This window comes from Euprymna scolopes, chromosome 1 (assembly GCF_053919585.1).
Source record: "Euprymna scolopes isolate OS-2025 chromosome 1, ASM5391958v1, whole genome shotgun sequence".
In the NCBI taxonomy this organism is placed as follows: Eukaryota; Metazoa; Mollusca; class Cephalopoda; order Sepiida; family Sepiolidae; genus Euprymna; species Euprymna scolopes.
In genome coordinates this window covers 139,649,830-139,662,087 of record NC_136482.1, presented here as the reverse complement: position 1 = coordinate 139,662,087, position 12,258 = coordinate 139,649,830, and the positions used below count along the sequence as shown (strand labels likewise).

The following is a 12,258-nucleotide window of genomic DNA, read 5'->3' as shown; positions in this document are numbered from 1 at the left end:
CGTTCCAAAATAAAAACAAAATCTGTATTAATAGTTAGTACCCGGGCGAGCCATAAGCAAAAAAGTTTTTAAAAATTAAGCCCCCCACCCCCCCAAATGTAAATAGCAGAGTATGCATGCGAACAGCAGTATATATATATATAAAAAAAATTAGCTGCATTTTGCAGGTTCAAATGTGTAATGCATGTAGTGAAATGGTTCTTAAAAAAAGGAAACACTTTAGTCGCTTGGGCTATGATGAATGTACAACGTTATCATCCTTGAAATAATGCCTTTATGTCCTAGAGGCTTGTTTGGTCGACACTGATAAATTGCTTACTGTATATGGAAGTGTATTTACTGAAAAATTCAACCAACACTTGATTTTTATTGTTCAATGTTTTTATAATTAAATTATCAAACCAAACACATGCAATCATTGGAAAACTTCATGACTGCATTATTTATTTTCGATAACAATATCTACTGTAAAAGTAAACCACAATATTAATGTTGACGCGGGTTTACAAAAGTTCATTGTGCAGATGGAGACAACTCTCTTTTACTAAGAGATTCGTACATTTTTTCATCTCATAATTTAGAACCCTCGATCCAACAATATTTTTTTATGAAATCAAAACATTAAAAAAAGAAAGCTACGACGAATTTTGTTTAATATAACAAAGTTGATAAAATGTAGTCTGTACGCAACTATTAGAAAGAATAAACCAACAATATTTTCATTAGATGAAAACATTTAAAAAAAGAAACTTTTTTTTTTATTAAAAAGTAATGTCACAATAAAGTTTAAAAAATTAGTCTTCAACAAAAAATAAAAGAATAAAACTCTTTAATAAAATAAAGATAAACTTTGCACGCTGTGGCATATTTTTTTTTACTGTAATAAAGCTTATAATATTAATAACACCAACATATAGTTTTTAACATTAAAAAGAAAATGAAAATGCAATGATAGTTGTAGAGGAATTGTAAATGCAGCTGTAAAGGTTTCATCTTTGTTTCATTCTTTGTATTTTTTTAGGATTAAGACTAATTTTTTAATAACCGTACCATACCATATACTTTTAAATTAGAAAGAAAAAGTTGTCACCGCTTCTTACTTAAATGTTTTCATCTAATGAAATTATCGTTGGTTTTCTTTATAGTCGCATACAGACTACATTTTGTATTATTAATATTATCAACTTTGTTACCGTAAAAAAAAATTTCGCAGCATTTTTTTAATATTTTGATTAAATAAAAAATATCGCTGAATTACGAGGTACAAAAATCGGGTTTTGACTGTAGTAATCGCATGTTAATCGAAAAAAAGGAAAGGTTTATGTAGATGTTTGAAAAAGGAGTAGAAAGTAAACGTTTTAGACAGTTTACAGGCTTCCAAATAACAGGAAAGCCAAATCGCATAATCAGTTGTTTATAATATTGTAATCCCTATATACAGAAAGAATGGTAGCCAATTGTAATGTAAGAAAATGGAATGGTTATCTAGCTTTTATAAAAGGAAGGAGAAATAATGGCTATCTGCATGTGGCGATGTTTCTGAAAACTCGATGTGTTAATATGTGTGTTATTGGAGTATTTTATTTAAAATGATAGCTTTTTGTGTAAGGGGGAAGCCATGTTTTGCAATCTCTATAACGTTTTTTTATGAAGATATACATTCTGAAATGAACGAATAGGTAGTTCTCAGCCAATGAGATTAGGTGGAATCTGAGGAAGGAGAAATCATTATTTTGGGAATTGGGAAAAGGAAAGATTATGTTATGTGTATAAGAATATGAGTCATAAAATTAGGGTGAAACCTCATATCTTACTCAAATGCATAACACCTCCTGGTGTCGAATGGAAGCGGTAGGAGTACTTTTTATTTAGAGAGAAAAATAACAACTACTTCCACTGTAGGTCTTTGAGATTGTGATGATGGTTCTCGTAGGATATAATCTAGGATTTTAAAATAGCGAATAAATGTGTGTAAGATGGTATGTAAAAGTTACATAATACAGTGGCTAGTCTAGACATAATAAATTTATATGTAGCATCTGTTTGAACAAACCTAGTGTACGTTGGTTCAGAGAGGAATTTCTGCAATCAAATAATTATATATAGGATATACGTGATTGCAATATACATGTATTTACCTCTGTTACTGAAGGAGCTTGTGTGGTTAATGTGGAGTTTGTAGCATTGGAATGTTGTACATGCGTGACAGTTGGAATTTTCACTTTCGGAACATCTGTGCGCATTGCTTGCATTAAAGCTTTCATTTTCTGCGTCATCCATTGGGGAACAGTGAAGAAAACCAGTTCATCAAGGATCACATTGGGGTTGTCTCTACAAATAAAAACATAAATATTTAATAGGAGACGAAAAGATTTTCTTTCTTGGAGTTTTTTTTTTAAGACTTTTAATGTTACAATTTACATAACATAATTTTGTTTCCCTTTCTTTTTTAGATGCATCTAAGCATTTCCAAAAGAGGCCCTGTCCGTAGTTGATTAGTCATGATAAGCCTTGAAATAGAATTTTCATCAATTTAGTTTTAAAGTGTATTTGTTAAATACAGGGTGGGACGATAAAAGTGTCGCCCTAAAGAAAACAACACTACAGCTTTATTTTAAAACTTTTATTGAAAAAAATAAATTCAGGCAACTTGATTATGTAGTAGAGCTGACATTTATTCAATGTAGCTGCCTTCAGCCTCAATCACCGCTTCGATAGGTACGGAACGGAGAGCATGCCTTTTCCACAAGTGCCAGTGGGAGCTCGGCTAATACTTGGCGATTAATCTGGTTTTGGTGCTGCGGAAAGTCATGATGGTGATATTCTCGACGTATGACTAAATGAAGTAGTCCAGCGGGCTTAAGTCAGAGGAGGACGGGGCCAGTGAAAAAAGGGTACAAAGTTGTAGCACTCCTTCTGAAGCCAAGCCTGGGTCTCTTTGGACTTGTGGGCCGGTGCCATGTCTTGCTATCACACCCAGGAACTGCCAGCGGCCACCTGATTGCACCAGAGGATCACCCCACTCTTCAACACATCCAAGTACACTTTGGTGTTGATTTTCAAGCCGATTGAAGATGTGAGGTAGCATGATGTGACCCTCACTTCAAACCACACCAAAGACCATAACTGTGGCCAGAAACTTTGCAGAGCTGTGCCCTCAAGCATTGAACTGTCCAGAATTGCATTTTGAGGGTGCTGTCCTCTTGGATCGGTAGAGAGCATGAGTTGTACAGCGGCACATCTCCGATCTCGCTCATTGAACATAGTGTCACTTTCAGACATGATAGAAAGCTCCTATCGCTCTTGGGATTTGTATACAACTAGATTGTCTGCAATAAAAAAAGAAAACCGATTTTCATCAAATGGAAATGGAATCATGTTGTCTTTTCTAGGGTGACAATTATATCGTTCCACGCTGTATGTCCATATATCTATCTGTTTCATTTAAATGGACTGATCGAATGAGCACATCTGAAATATATTGGTTCTATTTTTTTAATAGCTTTTACATTTATAAAATAGATATAAAATACTGAACAACTTGGTGCTGAGGTGTGCCAGTAGCACAATTCCCAGCTGCAATAAAGAAAACTTCAATTTATACATTTTTTTTTGTTTAAGTTGAATGTAAAATATTGACTGATTTTGTTTCAGTGCAGGTTTGAATGTCACAATGTTTTAGATAAGGTGGAAGGTTGACTTCTGTAGCCTGAGGAAAGTACAGTAAATTTTCAAATAAGTAATTATCATCACAAGATAAGAGGAATGAGCAAGGAAGGAGCGGAATAGGAAATGTTAAAAGGTAGTGATGCCATAACAATCAAAGAGACACCCCATACTTTTGAATGGCCTTGTGTCTAATTTGTTCATTACATATCTTTATATTCTCTACAAATAAATATTTCAAAGATACACATGCGTGTTGACAGTTTCAGTTGTTTCAAGAGACAAGTAGGGGGGGACTAATGAAAATTATTATATATGCTTCTCTCCTTCCCTCTGCATAAGAAACATATCTGTATATAAAAATAAATCAAAGACTATAATTTTTTTTAATAAAAAATTAGAAAGATATAATCCCACATAATATAATCAACAACCAACACAGAAACTTACCGATATTCCTCAGTATTAGCCAAACCTTGGATATCATTGTATAATAGAATATAAGCCTTCCCACCAATTGCAGGCATGTGATGATGGTCAAAGAGCCACTGTTTGTCATCTTGGTCACCAGAATACTGAAATTTAAACATTTAAAAAGATGATAAGTCTGACAATAATAAAGTAATTTGTATTATTTCAATCATTTTTTTTTAGTCCCGAGTTAAAAGTAATTAATTTTTTGTAGTGAAAATACACTGCTCAATATTTATCTTCTTTTTCTTATTTTTGCACATGGGAGTCATCACTTATCAAGGCCTGAAGGCCACCCGAGGATAAGGGTTAATGAGTGTACATAGTCACTGAAACAACAGTATTAATAATTAACAGTGAAAATGGGGAAAAAATGGATTATTTATGGAAAGCGGCTCAACAACAACTTGTTTACATTGGACTTGAAGACGACCATATTGTATTCAGTTGGAAAGCAGGCTGGTAGAACAGATTTCCACAGGCACACAGTTCTAAGAAAGAACATGGAATCCACATTTAGGTTTAGATACAGATAAAGAGTTGGGAAAATTATTGATAGTGGTTTCAGCTACAGTGTTTTTCATGAAAGTTTAGCAAGGCAGGGACCATAGATTGAAGCTCAGATGAGCACTTGCCATAAAATAACAATAGAGCAGAGACAGGCTCGCAATGTCTCTTCTGTGGGATTGAGGTTGCAGGGCAGAAAAAAGGACATCATCTACTGGTTTTGAAGCTGGTTTTGAATTTTGTCAAGGCAATATAGGATACTCTGAGCAGCTCCCACCCAGATATGGCAACAGTACTCTATTCAAGACATTTTTTACATGGTAGTCACCACTTATCAAGGCCCAGAAGCCACTCGGGGATAAGGGTTATTGTTTGTACAGTAATCAATGGGATAATATTGTGGTAATCGTTAGTAATGGAGATTTGATAAAGTGTCTTAAGGGGGAAGTTTATCAGGAATTTGTTTATGTTGGACTTGAAGACATCCAAATTGTAGTCAGGTGGGAAACAGGCAAACGAAAGAGAGTTCCACAGGCGTGCACTTCTAAGAAAGAAGCTTTGTTCATGGAATCTATATTTTGATTTAGGCACAGATAAAGAGTGGGGAAAATTATTGACAGTGGTTTCAGCTAGACAGGTGTTTTTCATTAATGACTGGTGAGGGGGGGACCAGAGATTGGAGCTCAGACGAACACTTTCCATGGAAATAACGATAAAACAAAGATAGGCTCGCAACGTCTCTTCTGTGGGAGAGAGGTTGCAGGGAAGAGAAAAGGGCATCCCCCACGAAGCCACAAAGTCTATTTTGTACTCTGTTTTTAGCAGCTTCTGCCCAAATATGGTAGCAGTACTCCATCCTTGGACATACTTGGCTTTTATATAGATAGAGAATTGTATCAGCAGTGAAATATCTTCTGGAGCGGTAGAAGGATCCCAACATTTTTCCAGCGACCTTGGCAACAGTCTTGATGTACGTGTTCCATTTCAGATCAGGAGTAAAGGTCGATCCCAGAAGCTTGTCAAAACATGGAGAATCCCCAAGATAAGAGCCATCCATTTCAATTGATGCCAGATGGGGATCAGAGCATTGAGGATGTAAAGATGGGAGCTTGGTTTTAGATGCATTAAAAGTAACCAGTCACCTCTTTCCCCACTGTACTATGCGCTCAAGATCAGAGGAGGGAACTTTGTCATTTACGGCCTTGGATGTGTTGTCATAGATGGCGTGTCATCAGCATAGATGTCAACGAATGATTTAAGTATGTGTTTTGGGAGATCATTGATGTAGATCAGGAAGAGAGTTGGGCCCAGGATGGACCCCTGAAGGACTCCAGCATTAATACTGAGGACCTCTGATTTCTGCCCATCAACCACTACTCTTATGAGCCTATCAGAGAGAAATGATTTAATAATTGAGAAAATATTTCCAGTTATACCGTAGCTGAAAATCTTGTGAAGTAGGCCTTTGTGCCATACCTTATCAAAGGCCTTTGATATGTCCAGAGCAATTGCCCTAGAAAGGAAGCCTTTGTCAAGAGATTCACTAATCCTATGAGATATAACAGTTAGCACATCTGCTGTAGATCTAGCAGAACAGAAACCATATTGCATGTCACTAAGAAGGTTATTTCTGCTTAGGTGTCAATTGAGTGTAATGCCAGCAGCCTGAATATTTTGTAGTGTGCTTTTTAGCCGGGCATCATGTTCTTGTTGATTTTTTCCATATACTAAAACGTCATTTTGCATGCATATGGCTCCGATTTCGGTCTCTAGTACTTGTGACATGCGCCTCTGGTAGATCTCACTCGCTGACGAAATACCAAACAAGAGGCAGTTGAATTGGTATTGTCCAAATTTAGTTATGAAGGTCGTCAGCGAACGGGATTCTGATGAAAGTGGAATCTGCCAATATCCGCTGTTGGCGTCCAATTTGCTCATGACTGCTCACCTAACTGAGCTAAAAGGTGGTCGACAGTGGGAGCATGTGGAGTTCAGGTTTTACGCACTTATTGAGCTTTGTGAGATCTACGCATATCCTATAATTATAAAAGCCAAGTACGGCCAAGGATGGAATACTGTTGCCATATCTAGGCAGGAGCTGCCAAAAACAGCCTATCATGCCTTGACAGAGTACAAAATAGACTTCGTGGTTTAGTGGGGGATGCCCTTTTCTCTACCCTGCAACCCCTCTCCCACAGAAGAGACGTTGCGAGCCTATCCTTGTTTTATCGTTATTTTCATGGCAGGTGCTCATCTGAACTCCAATCCCTGGTCCCCCCTCGCCAATCTTTCACGAAAAACACCCGTCTAGCTGAATCCACTGTGAAAAATTTCCCCCACTCTATATCTGTGCCTAAATCAAAACGCGGATTTCATGAGCAAAGCTTCTTTCTTAGAACTGCACGCCTGTGGAACTCTGTTCCGTCTGCCTGCTTCCCTCCGGACTACAACTTGGATGTCTTCAAGTCTAATGTTAACAAATTCCTAATGAACCGCCCCCCCCCCCTAATTAAACACTTCATAAAATCTCCTCACTAACGTGATGTGATGTACTTGCAATAACCCTTATCCCTGAGTGGCTTCCGGGCCTTGATAAGTGGTGATCACTGTGTAAAAAAAAAAAAAAAAAAAAAAAAAAAAAAATTGTTCCGTTTGCTTTCAGTACTACCACCATGAGGGAACACCATTTGGTGGGTGTGTCAATCTTGCTTATGACCCCCAGCGCCTGCGTTTTCTCCATCAAGGGTAGTTGTACGTGTCGTGGTGTGGGTACTGAGTATGGACTTGCATCCGGATGTAAGAGTATGGTCTATTTTTCTCCAAATGTGCCTAGGCCGGTGAATAGATCTGGCATTTCTTTTTTTGGGTCGAATGGTCGTTTCTGGCTGCTGATGGTATGAAAGTTTGGGTGGATAGTTACGAGCTTAAGTGCTTCGATGGCTGGCCTTCCTAACAACGGCTCCTCGAGATTGGGGATAATAAATATCTGCTGTTCTGTTGAAAGCTCTTCATGCGAGACAGTTGCAGTGACCACTCCAGTCACTTTGAGTGGAATACGTCTTGGACCATGAAGAATTTTGTGGGTATCCGAGAGATCTGGTAGGTCTCTCCTTAACTTGTATATGTGCTCTGGAATTGCTGTCACATCCGCCCCAGAGTCCAGCTTGAATTTGAGTGGCACTCCATTGATGGTGATATTGGTTCGCCAACGTTTACTCATGCTGATATCTGATATCGTCGGAACACCAAGGTACGCATTCTGATCACTTTCACAGTTATCTGAGCTAAGTTTAATTTCATGCAGCCTTCTCGTGTGGCAACACTGAGCATAGTGGTCAATCATACCACAATTGTGGCAGGTGGCTGAAATGGCAGGACACATGCGTCTCTGATGTTGGGTTTTGTTTCCACAGCGGTGGCACTCAGCTTCTAATCTATGCTGCTGTATGCGCTCATTTTTTTGTCGATTCTCATAGTGCAATTCTTGCCCGGGTCTTGTCATGTGTTTACCCTGACCTTGTCTGTGTATTCTATTGTCACTAACATAGTGGACTGCAATATTATTGTCAGCTGGATCTTCACCAACAATGTGTTCTGGAGACCGGAGGAGATGCTGTTGTGATTTTATTGTCTCACTCTGTCATGTGCGTCTGATGGCCTCGTCCAACGTGAGGTCTGAAATCATTTGCAGACTTAGTGATAGCTTAGGATCTGTACACCCAACTACAATTCTGCCATGAATTAATTCCTCGTGCAGGTCTCGGAAATTGCAGTTTTTAGCTAGTGCATGGAGATTAGTGATGAATGAATCAATGGACTCACCTTCCTCTTGACACCTTCGGTTGAATGCGGCCCATTCGTAAATTATGTTCATGTCGCCTTTGAAATGGTCATTGAACTTTGCTACCACTATATTGAAGTTCTGGGCTTCCTCGGGTGCAAGTTTGAATGTGGCAAAAATGTCTTCGGCTTTATCGGCCATACAATATATTAAGGTGTCCATCTGACAAGGACTTGGTTTTTTTGTCAAGTAACGGTTGAACTGTCGTATCCATTTTTCGCATATCTCATGTTGGTCAAACGAAAAGGGTTCTGGTGGGCTCATTCTTTTTTTTAACGGCTCTGAGACTCGGTATTTAGTATAAGTCTTTCCCCGTATTTTGCTCACATTTGTTTGTAAATCCCACATTCTGACACTATGTTTTGTTATGTTTCTATTAATAACAACAGAACAAGGATATCAGTGTTCAGACCAACATGGCCGACTGACCAAGTCTCGTTTATTCACGTTTATGTCTGAGAGTTTACATTATAAAACATTAACCAAGGGGGGCAACTTCCACCAATCCAAGGGACATAACACCATGTTTCTGCATTCTAGGAGGATGCATGCTTCACATGACTGTACCAGTGTAATCAATTCATCTTACTATATCATCTATACTGGCGAATGTAGTCCTTTCAGCAAATCTTCTGACCTGATGTATTCGGTTTGGTCAGATTTCACATTGCAAATCCATCTAATTATGGATCTGTTATTGCACTGAAGTTGAGTAGTAGTAGTAGTAAGGAGGAGGAGGAGGAGAGAATTATTGTCATCCAGACTCCAGGGAACGCCACAGATTGTTGTCAGTAAGGAATCTCTGATAATGACCTGCATGAAAACTCCTAGTGAGCAATATTAACTTTGTTCACCATCATCTTGCAAAATGTTTCTTTGCATGTAGATGAGCATAGACTAAATATTGGACACTCAACAACACAAGAATGGCATGTGGTTCTTCCACACCAATCAACTGTGAGGATTCTAGCTGTCACAACAACTACTGCAATTTGGGGAGGCAAGCTGTAACTCTTCATCAACCATCACCACTGTTGACAACTGTCAAGGAGGAGGAGGAGAAAGAGAAGAAGGAGGAGGCCTTTGTTTCTTTCTCTCTACATTTTTCTGATGAACAGTCAGAAAGCACTGCCTCCTCCTCAAAAAAAGGAGAGAGTTTAGCATAGCTTTGTATACTTATGCTTAACTTTTTCTGTTTCTGGAGATATCAAATAAAACTATGGAAATGCAGTTGTGCTTGTTGCAAATACTGTCTGCAGAAAAGATGGCAGCAGACAATAACATGGAGAGACCACCTGACACTGTAATCATATTTCGTAAATACTTTTGGATATTTAACCGTTGATGATCAGACGATCTCATTTTTTAAAATAAGCGTTCAAGGGATCACGTATATACAAAGGAGCATATACATGTATTATTATAGAGATAATAAAAAATATGCATAACAAAAAATAAAGCAGTTTAGTGGATGTCAGAACAACAAAGATTATCTGATCATCCTGAAGGGATCACGAATAATATATATTGAATTGCAAAGCAAGAATCATGCAATCTCTAACAACTTCTCTCCTGAGTCAGCACTGCTAGATTCCAGTAGCAAGAAGTCCAAAATGATGAAACAATGCTGAGATAAGCAAAAGAGCACATACAGCACCTGGTATTCCCATATGGTCACCCATTTTAGTACTGACCAGGCTCAATGATGCTTAACTTTGGTGATCTAACAGAAACTGGTGTCAATGTGATTATGTTATGCCCTATTCAAATAGTATAAAACACAGAATGAGTAAGACCAGAAAAGCTGTTCATGTAAAGAATTGCAAAATGACATCCAAATAATGAAAATGAATAAAAATATTTATTTAGAAGAATATTAAGATGTATTTAATCAAAATAAAATATTCAGAATAAACAAAACTGCTTTATTACCTTGAATAATTCTGGATGTTTTATATACAATCGACCACGAGTAGCACCAAAACCCAGAGCTCTGCAATACAAATTAGTTTATTATTTTAGTATTATTAAATGTTTTAAAAACTTGTATTTTGTATTTGTTTTGAGATTGCTTTCTAAATGTTAAACATAGTCTTATATAATGCGAAGTTGCACAGGTTATGGGCACTTGTTTTAATTTAGCAATCAAAGATCAGAATATTTCCTGTAGATTAGGAAATCAGGAAATCATTTTTCAGATGATTTTATAAAGTCTAGACTATATGTCATGTTACAGGCAATGTTTTTATTGCTAAAACATTTTCTTCTTAAAAAAACAAAACACATGGAATTTTTTGTATTAATCTATTGTCTTAATCAGATTTTTGTGAGACCACAAAAAGTAGAACTAATTTAAAGAAATGTTTTTGCGATTATAATGTCACACACTATTTGATTTAAAAGAATACATGCAAAAAGAAATAATGATATGCACTGTGTAAAACTACTTACTTATTAGCCCTGGCTCCCATCACAAATAAAGTTTCCGGAATCAGACGTTCAGGATCCCACTAAAATATAAAAAACAATTTTGGGGGTATTTTTTCACAATGTAATAGACAATATTTGATGAATAAATAAATTACAAAAAAAAAAAGAAAAATTTCCTCAGTGCAGAAGCCACGCTACATAGTCAAGTGACACTGACAAACCATATGTAAGCTGAAACAGAATAACATTGTATAAACATGTGAAAAATAAAAAAAGATTCTATGGGAACCAAAACTGCCAGGATAGATATGTAAGAAAAATCCATAATCTTACATTATCATTGATTGGGAGCACACAAATTGATTATGAAATGAAGAAGATGGAGAAGGCAGAGTATCACATAAACCCCCACTGGAAGGGAATGGAGCCTACTGAAACTTTGGGAATGCTTTTTGCCATTCAAATTCCAGAGAAATTTAATGGTAAATGGTGGTTGTTGCAATAACGCAACAGTTATCAAATAGGACAGAGAGTAGTGGAAATATCGGGAGACTTGTTTTCACTAAAACTGCAGGAAATATCAATTGTTATTGTCACTAAGCAATTACTAATGACTCATGTGGAAAAAAAAATTATTATTATTATTATTATTAATAATAATAATACTACAAAGAAAACATCTATAGGCTTTACAATTATTGATAAAATTGCACTAAGTTTGGCATAAAGAGTTATTGGGGTGCCAGATGTAAGACAATAATATTAATAATGATTCTTAAAATCCCAACTGGAGCTACACTAAAAGCATCATAATTTTTTTTTTTTGTTTTTGTTCTTTTTTTTTGGCTAGTGACAATGACAATAATAATAATGATGATGATAATGATGAAGAAAAAATTTAATAAAAATCCATCTTGAATGTTTGATAAGATTTAAATTAAAAATCAATCCACATGTAAGGACACATGCAAATTTGTGTTTATACAGGTGTTTGAGATAAATTTGTTTTAAAAAAAAAAAAGAAGAAAAAATGTGTTAATAATTGATGTATTCTCTAATTTCAAAGAATAGTAGAGGATCTTTTACTGATTCAGTTCATTTGAAGAAGGCATCGTGGGCTTACAGTTTTCAGGCAAGACTTGAACCTAAAGCATCATGGTGTCCTTCAGGAGATCCTGAACACCAGTTTGATCCCGACAATAAGCTTATCTTTTGTGTTGCAGGTAGTATGTTTGGTTTCTTTCTTAACTGTGTCTCAAACATAATAGTCCTTGGGGTTGCAATCGGGGGGTGGGGTGGGAGTGGGGGGTAAATGTTGGAATTGGTGCAGTTATAGGAGTGCA

General features: G+C 36.7%; 1 protein-coding gene across 2 annotated transcripts in view; it reads right to left on the bottom strand.

The window, feature by feature from the left end:
- The window catches only part of LOC145274123 (uncharacterized), a 194,949-nt gene that overhangs the window by 32,536 nt on the left and 150,155 nt on the right, over positions 1-12,258 (bottom strand). For both annotated transcript variants that reach the window (XM_080127326.1, XM_080127374.1), the window contains 4 exons: positions 10,937-10,995; positions 10,418-10,478; positions 4,117-4,241; positions 2,139-2,331 (listed from right to left, as the gene is read on the bottom strand). In XM_080127326.1, coding sequence (XP_079983452.1) covers positions 2,139-2,331; positions 4,117-4,241; positions 10,418-10,478; positions 10,937-10,995 — 438 coding nt within the window. The remainder of the gene's footprint in view (positions 1-2,138; positions 2,332-4,116; positions 4,242-10,417; positions 10,479-10,936; positions 10,996-12,258) is intronic.